The sequence below is a fragment of the Phragmites australis genome, chromosome 21 (assembly GCF_958298935.1).
Source record: "Phragmites australis chromosome 21, lpPhrAust1.1, whole genome shotgun sequence".
NCBI classification, from domain to species: domain Eukaryota; kingdom Viridiplantae; phylum Streptophyta; class Magnoliopsida; order Poales; family Poaceae; genus Phragmites; species Phragmites australis.
This window is the reverse complement of record NC_084941.1, coordinates 650,098-661,796: the sequence shown is the minus strand read 5'-3', so window position 1 is coordinate 661,796 and position 11,699 is coordinate 650,098. Positions and strand designations below refer to the sequence as shown.

Genomic DNA, 11,699 nt, shown 5'->3' with positions numbered 1-11,699 from the left:
TTTTTTTAAGAATAGGCGACAAAGTGAGATTTTGTTTGAGAACACTCTGGACTGGCAACTTAATGTGTGAAACAGCAGCATATCCATGCATGCCAACTCCATCAAAATGAGAATCTCTGCTAAAATCTCGTATCATTTTATTCAACTTGGCAGTTGGAGCAATACCGAACCAATGATTGAATTGAACGAAAAAGACACACGATAATGAACACCAAGGGTTTGCTATGAAGTTGCAACAAAATTCCAGCATCGTGATCTAACTGGAAACTGACTGAAATAAAAATTAAACCAAATGACTGGAACCACAATTAGTACTAATATAGTGCCAGGGGGAAGAGTTTTAGCCTTTTTAGGGACACATGTAGTGAAGGTGAAATCAATGTTCACCTAGACGATAGACAGACAGTCACCCTGTGACTAGCATCTAATCGTTGTCTAGACGCTAGACAGTCGGCCCTTACTAGCGTCTAGTCGAGACAGTCGGCCCTTGACTAGCGTCCAGTCGAGACAGTCGGCCCTTGACTAGCGTCTAGTCGTTGTCTAGATGCGCTAGACAACAGTCTACGCGAACAATTGGTGAAATTACTAATATTTTACTTTCGATAGCTTAAGGTTTAGGAGAACGATGAAGCTGGAAGTAACATAAGCTGCAAATCAACCAATGATAGCAAGTGACCAAAGAGACATGGCCAATTTGGTAATGGATAAACCATCAACATAAATAAGACTTTCAATTGAAGGATTACAGGGAATGCAAACTCTCTTGTTGCAGGAGTTCAACATAAGCATATGAACAAGATATCAGCACATGCATAAGCACATACAAAAAAAAAAAATTTCAACAACTGAATATAGGGCAAAACATTAAAGGTGAAATGTACCATGAAGCTGGGCTCTCAAACCAAAAAACAAACAGATACAAGTGTCAAGTTTGGTACAAAGAAAAACTAGGTTCTATGACACTCCAAATGCAATATGGTGTTTGTTGAACAAGATATAAATGAATTTGATTGTATTCTAGTTGCCCAAAAGCCCACCACGATAACAATGTGTTTAGTACTTGTGAGAACCAATTCGTCCTATACATTTGATTCTGAAAGAGTATGAATCATGATATCTATTACTGTGACTCAATTGTAATATTCCATACCTGCAGAGGGGAAGAGGCGTGGGTGGGGGCAGAGGTGATGGTGGGTTCAAGCATCCATTATTCAATTATTAATTGGAGTTTCTAGTTGAGTGCTCAGTGCTCAGCTAGAAGCCTAGAACCATCAGTGATGATTTTCTCTTTTATGGTTCATAATAATAGGAAGGTGATGCTACAAATTACCTTTGTGATCAATAATCTTGTTCAGATATCTCCAAGGATGGTGGCGAGGAGTTGTACCCATGCCAACTTATGCAAAAGGCATGAAAGAGATGACGCTTCTGCAGGCGTCAATGAATGCCATGGATCAGCTCCAGAGCGTGGAAAAGGGGGATATGGTTTTTGCGTGGTCAATTGTGTTGAGTGGGCCCCGTAGGAAGGAAAGGGAGGAGTGCATGCTAGCAGCCAAGTACAATCTGCGAGGAAGTTGTCCTAAGCAGGCAAACACCTGTCACACAAATGGAAAGAAATTGGTAAGTTGGCCTTTCAAAAAGACACATGCAACTTACCATACCCACTGAACGTCGTCACACTCGATTACCATGAATAAATTTTTCAAAAATTTACTCAAACTTACATTTAAGTTCCAAATAGGACATCCTTCAATTCCTTATCCTACCAAATGATCTGTTCTTCCTGTAAAACCTTCCAAACATAAAATTAGTGAAGAGGTTAATGAATTGCCAACATAGAATTAATGGAGATGCACAACCTTCCAAATGTTTGAGAAGAAAGAAGACGCACCGTACAGTAGAAAATCTTCAGCCTCACCAGAATTTACTTGATACTTCCCACATGCCAAAACGAAATGCAAAATACACCAAATAACAAAAGCTGCGTCAAATTGTTAAGATTGACAAGAGTGACTTATACGTAACTACATTTGTTGTCATGATAGAACACACATACAAGCTGGGACAGACCTAAGAATTACCTCGGGTTGGAAAGTGTCAGTGTAACCAAGCAAAACTGCATTTATAAAACATTCACATTCTGATATATACTTTATGTCATACCAATTGAGTCCGCGTGAAACTAATACCATATATCACATAAAATGGCAGACAATAACATCACCATGCCAGCATCACTAACAACAGCAGCAGATGCATAGAACAGTGGGGAAAAAACACAAATGTTCATAATTTAACAGCTATACCACACTTCTATCCTGTCTAAACTCCACAATGCTAAACACAGCACAAAACTGTACACTCGCATATCTAAAGAAGCATTAAGTGTTTATGCCTGGCTTCTCCGGCAGAAACTGCTTCATCTCCAGAGCCCGACTCCCTTCCACCACACTAGGGAGCCCAAGAGATAGAGACAGCGGTTCATCAGCTCCAATATTTGAACCAGCAAGTTTAGGCTTCATTGGCACTGTAGACAGGGACAGTGACAATAAAGAGGAGGAACTCTCATCTGCCTTCAGTGATGCCTTATTTAAGCTAGTACTAGGTTCTGGGGAGTCTTCATCATCTGATGAAAGAACATGGATAGCATGATCTGGGATGAGTTTTTTAAGGGAGCCAGGATCTGAGGGACCCCTGTAAATATAATGTACATCCTCGAATGGATTATGCTGACCAGCCGGTAAGGGGTGTATCTTGGACATGCATTTGCTAGGCAGTTGTGCATCTCCAAAACTGCAAGTAGAGTGTTTTCCATGAAAAGTATTTTGCCTTTTGTAGCTTAAGTCAGAATCCAATGAACCCATGTCTGACTTCAGAATTAATTCACTTGGATCATCAGAAATTTTTGAACCACTAGAATATTGTGGAGATACTTCTACGGAGGGCAGAAGTGCCTGTTTCTTAGCTATTATCTCAACTGAGATTGCTCTGATCGCACCTGTTTGTGCAACACAGAAGGGAGCTTTGTCCTGACAAAAACCATCTTCTTCTTCCATTATGCCTCTACCAGCTGTTTCTGTGGTGCCTGAAATGAATAAAATAAGAAAAATAAAACAACAAGCAAAGATAAAATGCATTGTTGAACAGTAGTTTTATTACATGAAAAGATATCACCACCTTTTGCAGCACTTGGATAATCCTGCATCATGTCATGACCTTCTCCTATTGAGATTGTGGGAAAATGAGTTCCATAGGGAGCTGCGGTAGGATGCCCTAAAACAATCTGACTGGTGTCTGCAGTGTCTTCATGATGAATTTCACATGCATTCAGCTTTCTATCCTCATGTTTGAACTCCAATAAAGTATTATGGTCTGTAGACGCACCAGACTTCTCCATCTCCGATCCAAGTGATACAGCTGGGTCAGATAAATCATCATCAGGGCACTCATTCAAATCTATACCCAAAGATTGAAGCGCCTTAGGGGAACACACATCATGCTGGATAACAGGTCTGGTGATTGGTTCTAATGGACAATTGTCTGTCCCTGTGACAGGAAGCTCTGGTGAGCTACTTTCTTTCCGGGCATAAAAGATGCCCCATAAGAAAAGTAAACCATTCCAACCTGTAAAATATCAGATAGAATCCATTAATTGAACGATCCTGCCAAGAGACAATTATTAGCAATGATAAAACTTACGTTGAGTCCTCTCAGACAATTTATCAGAGGGGAAAATGAGAAGTTCAGTGCCGCCAATATTTGCTGTGAGGGATAAATCACAAAGAAGCATGTTCTCCAAGAGTTTCCTGTATGCACTTTCGTAACTGTTCAAGGAGACAGGAGAGCTCAGCAAGCATATAGAATGTAGAAACTTACTAAGCAGTGAAACATTGGGGAAAGCAATACCTTTCGGCATCTTTAGCAAAGAAAAAAAGTGCGATGTTATCTTCAGTTGGATTTACTTCCTTAAATTGCAGTGGCCATGAGGAACGCCAAGGGACTTCTGCTAGCTGAATTTTGTGAGGTAATTGTTTGCCCACTTCACGTACTATGGACGAGGCACAAGTAGACAAGTAAGCCTGAATCCCATCAAACATTTTGGGGGAGTTTCCATATCTTGAAACCTCAAAGCTGCCCCTGAAATAAAAGGATTATACATTTAAATAATTCTAACTGGTTAAGGGAGTAAAGGGAGAAGGGGAGAGGTCATACTGCCAGATGTAAGACTGCTCTGGAATAACTAAATCTCTTGAAGGATTTTCGAGAGTCAAAGATTGATCAACAATCAAAGATTGATCAACAAAAGCTTCCTTCTTCAAATTGGGTTTATCCAATTTATTGTCAGTGGGGTATAGATTATGGGCCATCTGAAGAACATGTGGACTCTCAGGCAATATGTCTTCTGAAGCTTGAGCTGCCTCTACAATTTTACAGGAGCCATTTACTGCACTTTCCAAAGGCTTTTGTTCACAGCATACCACTTTAGAACCTGAATCTTCCGAGGTGTTTGCTCTTGGCACTATATCTTGCAAATCTGATTCGCAAGTCATGGAAGCACATGTTGTGGGAAGGACATCAGGAGGCTCGGTTGGCATTTCATTACTTTTCACCGAAACAAACGAATCTTTACCCACACCATCATTCAAGCTATCCTTTTTGACACATTGGGACAGAACTGGTAGATCAGATATCTTCAGTGTGTAAGCATCTTCACCAGAAACAACTCCTATTGGTTTTCGATGCACAGTAACATCTTGCTTCTCGCTTTTAGACAAATCAGAGCTCTGCTTCTTTTCAACATTTCCTAATTCAAACAAACCGTAAAGAAAGCCCATAAAAAAGAATGGAAAAACAAAAATTTCCCCAAATAAGGTATTAAATAAATGACGAGCTTACCAGTTTTTTTGCTACTTTTAAGTATGCTTGGTCCAGACCTTGAAATATCCTGGTCAATTTTTCTTTCCCCTGACTTCATAGAACTGTCAGGCCTTGGAGATGAAGGAATGTTTGGTTTTCTAAAACTAAAAGAAGCTCTTCTTTCTATCATTTTCTTTTCTTTCACTGGCTTCAATATTCCTGGCTTTTCATCTTGAGACAAATGAAATGATTGCTTTTGTTTTGATGAGCAGGCATCTTTGCACATTGACACCTCGCATTTGAAAGAATCTACTGACACCTCGCATTTGAAAGATCCAGATTTCGTAAGTTTTTTTATAGGCCCCTTATCTCTAGGGTCTCTTGGGGAATGTTTCAGAGGCCTCAACTTGCTTGCCACGCCTTCAACCAACTGTTTGACCTTTGGTCCATTGTTGGAGCTGTTCAAAGAAAGTTGCTTTGATAAAGGGCCTGTTAAAGCAAGTTAGGATATTAATAAACCAATCCAGATTAAAAGTAACAACAATAAAACAAAGAATGTTTTGCAAATAAAATACTGAAGGAATTTGGTCAAACCTCTTGGCGAAGGAACCGGTGCTTTACTATTCACTACGCTTCCCAAGGAATATGACCGTGGTAAAGTCTGAGAACTTTTGACTGCTTGAGTAGTCCTCACTGGAGCATTATCAAGTAAATTTGAACTTCCCTTGTTAGATTTCTTAAATGAATTCTCACGAGAGAAAACATCTTTTCTAAGGCTGTCTGTCTTGAAGAGCTTAGGATTAGGGGACGAAGTATTCTCTGCCAGTCTCTTACATGATACAGGTGGACTCCGCAAACCTTCACTTGACAATGGCGATTCCATATCAGTAGAAACTCGCACCTTCTTACGGTTTAACCAAAAACCTGAACTTTGATTCTTCTTGTTTGAGCTTACGGGCGTCGGTGTTCCATTATTATGTGGTCGTACTTCCAAATCAGATGTAACGACTTGCAGTTTCTTATGGTTTGCCATACTTAAATCTTTATTCTTCACATCCAATCTTTCAGCAGCTGGGGTGGTAACCTTTACTTGCCCTGCTTGTGTACCAGCTGACACTAAATGCAACTTTTGATTCTTAGCATCACAATGACCAGCTGTTGGTGTGCTGCAGGTGATTTCCGGAGCATTCAAATTAGGCACAACAACTTGCAACGCCTTAGGGTTACTTTGACTTTCTGAATTTTGGTTCTTTCCTTCTGAAATATTAACGGCCATGACACCGTATTTACGTTTTATTTTGCTTTGATCTTCCTTCAGCTGGCATTCTTCACATAACCATTCACCATCTGGAACTTTATCCAACTTCACTCGCATGCAGTAACTGGTCAAAAGTAAATTAATAGTTAGTACTAACATATCTGTGTAAAATATGGATGCTGCATATACATTTTACCTTACAAATAATGTAGCTAATAAGGTACGATACAACCGCTAGACTAGTCTGAAACTTTAAATAACCAACAATGTTTTTCCTTTCCTTTAATCCATACACCCTGATGAACTTAACAATTTATGTAACCACCACAGGAAGAAAATTAGCTTCTGTGCATAAATCAATACTTTGGCGCATTACTAAGATATTTATTAACCGAGAAGATTATTCAGGGTAGGAGTACAGATTCAATTATTTAAAGTGCCTTCTTGGTACATTCTTAAAAAGATTGCTTGTAAGTATAGTCAACTTAACTTCCATTGCCAAAAGATTTGACTTCTTAGCCATGACAAAAGACTGCCAGCAGCATATAATAATTGTGATGGATAATACAAAGAGTCATAACAGAATGTAACTTACGTATGCTCCGCCCCCTCAAGGCATCTAGTGCATGTAGCTAGAAGATACTCCCTACCAACATCTCCACATATATCACAAACATTAACCTGGGGTCAATGCAAACCAGACACGTAAATATTAAACAACAAAGATGGCATACAGGTATATTAAAGGAAGACATGTTGATTACAAATAGTACGAAAGTGCTTGAACATTTTAACCTGGGATCAATGGAAACCGGACAGATAAACATTGTTAAACAACAAAAATAGCATATATGAGAGCCAAAATATCATGCAGTATATTTCATGAACTCCTGAAAAGAATGAGCTACACTAAATGCAATGGAACCATGGAAAGTAGAGTCATGTTACTCTCTAGAGGAAACAGGAACAATTACTAAGACAGATTGTTGATTTGGTTCTCATTTATGACATGCTACTGACCAAGTGACCAGAGAGTTACAGAAAAAACAAATACTGGAGGCCAAAACCGGTTACCGGCGGTTGCTAGTTTTATACTAGCCAAATATCACAATCCAAATTTTTGAATGCACGACAGGTAACCAAGCAGAATTGACTGGTTACAGCCTGCTTGCCACTGAGCAGGACAGTAACGAGGTTAACAAAAATGATTCAATATGTATGTTTCCTAGATAACAATATTCAACAAAGTGCAGACTGCAGCAAAGTTCAATACTTATATGGCTATTGAGTGCTGAGAAGGTCGTTAGATTCCATCACAATCATCTAAGATGAGAAAATCTTGATATCAAATTACTGTGTGTTTGCACTGGTTCTAGCTAATGATGGAATATTGTTCCACCTTTTGGTTGTGAAATACTTGATAGTGCAAGCAATTTGAAGGCATTGTATTATGCTTGATGCTGGCAATTTGAAATTTATGAGCTTAAACCTAGTACTCTTATTGGCTTGCAATCTTGCATGCAAGCAAATAATAACCACTGCTTGCCTAAGATTTTAAATTTGAAGAATAATTATAACAGTAAACTTTTCGAACCAACATTATTTTACTGGTCTATGGAACCATATTAATGATTAGGTGCTGGATAGAAGTTGAACTACACTCAAGATATGAGATACGGCAGTCTCAAGATCTTAGATGAGTAAAAATTGTTGCTGGCATAGGGCAAACCTTCATATCTAGTACTAAAGGTTGGTTATTAAGTGGATGATATTGCAAGCATAATATTGTACTCTTCATTTGCCAATTTCAGAAGAGATTGCTAGCCTAAACAGCAAGCCAATGGGCTGTGCTAGATGACATTTAGAATTGCAGATATTGTACAGAAGATTATTCGACGTCAGGTTTCAGCAAAATACTAAACAAGTTCAAGTTATCTTCCACGCGAAAGAACAGTCACTGATATGGTTCTAACTTCAATGCAAATGCCAGACAACCAATAAAGAAGCAATGAAACTAAGGTTAATCTCACATTCTAACATGCCAATAGAGCTGCTCCAAACTTGTACATAGGATGTGCGGCGTTCAAGAAAATGTGTAAACACCCAATGAAACCTGCTTTAGATGTTACTACATTTTCGAGGACTCCACACTCACTCATCCCAAGCCTACCTCAAATCTGAACAGTGTACTAAAAGATGGCGACCTAGCCTGCCTAGGTGCGCACCTAGCCTGCATAGGTGCCCGCTTAGCTGTGTTTATGCGCTAGGCACCTGCTTGCCTTGCACTTGAACATGAAACTAACAAATAATGGATCTCTTGCTTTATTTTATTTTTCATCTAGACATCAAACCCGGTGACAATTAAGTTCGTTTAAATACTAACTACTAAAAAGATAGCATGTGTTGCATTTTTAAGGGGCACACCATTTAGGGAAAAGAAGGTATAAAGGGGTTGCTTACATCTATTAAGCCTTCCGAATTCCCACAGTCTGTCATCACATCATTCTGTATATTCAACTTTTCATCGCTAGATATATCCATTGAACAATCTTGATCCCAGTCTTGTTTATCACCCTCATTCCTCTTAGCATCATCATTAAATTGGATGTCAGCATGTTCTTGAGTTTCATCTTTTGAGCATGAGGTGCCATTTTCCAGATCTTTTGGTGAGAATCCGGCGTTCTTTTCATTTCTGTTACTCGTACTACAACCTGTCAGCATGCCATGGTTGTCACCACCAACTACACGAGGGTCACCCAGTGGTTGCTCTATGATATTATTTGAAAGAGAAGCCTTCTCACTAGGTTGACGAGATAAATTATCTTGTGCCTTTCCAAACTCATGAGCTTGTCTCTTAGGAGATATTCCTTTTGATGCACTGACAGAGGACTGCGTTCGCAGCAACTTTTTGGTCATAACAGAAGAGGAATTTGCTGGAAACAGTCTACCAGATGAGCTAGGATGCATATCATGAACATCAGATCCTTTCTTTGCTGTAGATTCATCAACACATTGATTTCTTAGTCTGCTGTGACTAGCAATGCTATTGTCTTTATAATCTTTAACAGTCAGATCACGACTGGATGCAGAAGTCGATAGTTTTTTCTTCTCCAGAAGAAGTTTGCCTTCTGCTGGTTTACCAGTAACACATGAGTTGCTGTCATCATGGTATTCTGCTCTAGATAGTCTCATATCTTGATTTGATAGCCTCCTACGTTTTGCTGGCATGTCAACTTCTGAAGAATCCTCTGCAATGGATGATCTTGCAACTGCTTTATTTCCACCAGTTTCAGAGTAGGAAGCATTACTGGAGGCTGCACTGAATTCATCATCATTTTCTGCTCTATTGTGTAGCCCTTTCTCACTACGAATGAGTGAATTGTTTTTTATTTCTGACCTTGTGGAGCATGTTTGCGATGACACACAGTCAACATTTGAATCCGTGAGTGCAAGACTTCGGTGTAGGCAGGAGGAGCAAGGAGCATAACAGACATTGCAGGTGCCAGACTCTGCCTTCACGCGAGTGTTGTCGCTTGATACCAATCTTTTCCTTATTGTATTCTTGTCCTGGCAAATGTAAATCGATATCAGTCTTAAAATCATTATTCATGGGATAGCAAAAACAAGCATGACGGCCTGACAGACACAAGCAGCTGCCCTACAACTCTATAAGCATTTTAGATAATCCGTAAGTATTTTCGAAATTGGACTGTTCCACCACAAGTCTACACAACTACAAAACTAGTGTTCTACACAATTTACAACATATTTGTTCACTTCAAAAACATCAAGGCATTAGAGTATCACATCAAACAACCAAATAACGTACGAACGACCATCAAAGTGTTCCACATGTCTTGCTGAACCATTTCCCAATTGAGAATAACTCATGAGCAAAGCAGGAGATGCAAACCACTCATTATGTGTTGACATATCCTTTATCTGCAGCATTATGGGATCAGAATCATCACTTAAAGCATCTATGCCGCAACTAAAATGGAGGCCTAGAGTATAATAGCGAAGGGGAACAATCTTAGACTGAAGTCGCTATCTCTCACTTCTGGGCACCTGATGATCGGATAAACAGGGCGCACTATGAAGGGAACGGAATATTTCCATGCATATACAGGGGAAACCACATGCCTCTAACTCTCACCTCCATCTTGGAGGCCACTTCGCGGTGCCCTGACCCCTCCGCGCGTCCTTCGCCGCGCCCTTCCGCTGATTCCTGGGGAGCAAAACTAAAACGCATCAATCACCAAACCTTCGGAACCGCAACATTAGCCGCAATATCGGATCAAAAGCTCGCCAAATCTCTTCGATTGAGCCTAAATCGACGCGGAAATAACACCCCAAATCAAACGTGGAAAACGGAACCAGAGTATTCGATCAAATTCGATCCACCTCTTTGCAAAACCGCGTCACCTTCGAACGGAAGAAAATAAAGTAACGAAACCGCGAATCGCATGAGCACACGCGCGCATGCGCGGTTGCAAAACCTCGAGTCCCCGAACCCAACACCACCCAATCCAATCGAAAACAGTCCCATCTCGTCCCATCTCATCCATGGGGAAACTCAACAACCACCAACACCACAACAACGTGTACGCGATAGGACGGTGGTGGATGCGGCACGCACCTCGGGGGCCGCGAGATCCTTGTGCCTTGTGCGATCGTAGAGATCCCTCACGGGGCGCTCCTGCGGAGCCCTCATTCCCCTCCGCCCCGCCGATCGGCCCCGCCCCTATCTCCCGGCGCGCAACGCGAGCCGGCCCGAGCCTTCCATCCGCGGGGCTAGGGTTCGACGTGCCGCGTCCTCCTCCACGGCGAGGGCAACGGAGACGAGAGAGCTTGGATTGGGTTGGGTTCGCTGAGCTCTGGCGTGGCGAGGAAGCAGAGGCGCCGCGGAGGAGAGCAGAGGAAGGAAGAGAGAGAAGAGGCGAGAGGAGAGAGAGAGAGAGGGGGGGGGGCAGTACTGAGGAGGAGTACTACTTTAGGGGTAGAAGTTTGGACTCGGGGGGCGTGACGGTGACGCGACGGGATGGATGAGAACGGAGGGAGACGGGGGAGCGGGTAGCCCACTGACAGAAGGGGGCCCACCCGCTTATTACTGGGTGCTTATACTTACTGGGGTGGGTAATTAAGGGGCCTGGCCGGTTGTAATTGTGGACAGCTGGTGCAGGTGTGTACTGTCTGTATGCATCTAATTCTAGGAGCAGTAAACATCTGTAAGAAGTAATAAATGGTGTTAATATCTTCCTGCTCAATTTTTCTCAAGTTTCTAAACTATCTCTAACAAATATTTAAAAATATATCTTCTATAACACTATTACAGTATCCACTAATACTATTACAGTATGTCCTATTTTTTCATCTCCAACAACTACTTATTTCCTAACTTCCATTACTCTCTCCTTCTTTTCGGCTTCACAGTCATACTCTATAAACAATGTTGAGGATCGCTACATTAGTCCGTAAATTTGGAGCACGCTACCTCAAGATCGTATCCCTATAGCAAGTGATACGGTACTGTTGGAGATAGATACGGGAGCCAAGAATCGGCAAAAGGACAACGCAGTACCGA

The 11,699-nt window shown here is 41.1% G+C and overlaps 1 protein-coding gene and 1 long non-coding RNA gene across 3 annotated transcripts; both read right to left on the bottom strand.

Annotated features, from left to right (window-relative positions):
- Positions 1-701: 701 nt before the first annotated feature.
- LOC133903394 (uncharacterized) lies at positions 702-1,883 on the bottom strand. Its single transcript, XR_009907248.1, has 2 exons — positions 1,725-1,883; positions 702-1,595 (listed from the first exon to the last, which is right to left on the bottom strand). It is a non-coding gene; the product is annotated as an uncharacterized LOC133903394 (long non-coding RNA).
- Positions 1,884-2,166: 283 nt separating this feature from the next.
- LOC133903393 (protein PARALOG OF AIPP2-like) lies at positions 2,167-11,095 on the bottom strand. 2 transcript variants are annotated; one of them, XM_062344754.1, is made up of 11 exons: positions 10,755-11,095; positions 10,272-10,343; positions 8,576-9,682; positions 6,711-6,796; positions 5,452-6,239; positions 4,897-5,346; positions 4,213-4,804; positions 3,907-4,137; positions 3,700-3,824; positions 3,178-3,624; positions 2,167-3,085 (listed from the first exon to the last, which is right to left on the bottom strand). In XM_062344754.1, the coding sequence occupies exons 1-11, from the start codon at positions 10,827-10,829 to the stop codon at positions 2,382-2,384; spliced, it is 4,677 nt and encodes a 1,558-aa protein (XP_062200738.1). In that variant the 5' UTR covers positions 10,830-11,095; the 3' UTR covers positions 2,167-2,381. The 2 variants fall into 2 exon arrangements, with proteins under 2 accessions (XP_062200738.1, XP_062200739.1); XM_062344755.1 differs by lacking the exon at positions 10,272-10,343.
- Between the last annotated feature and the right edge of the window lie 604 nt (positions 11,096-11,699).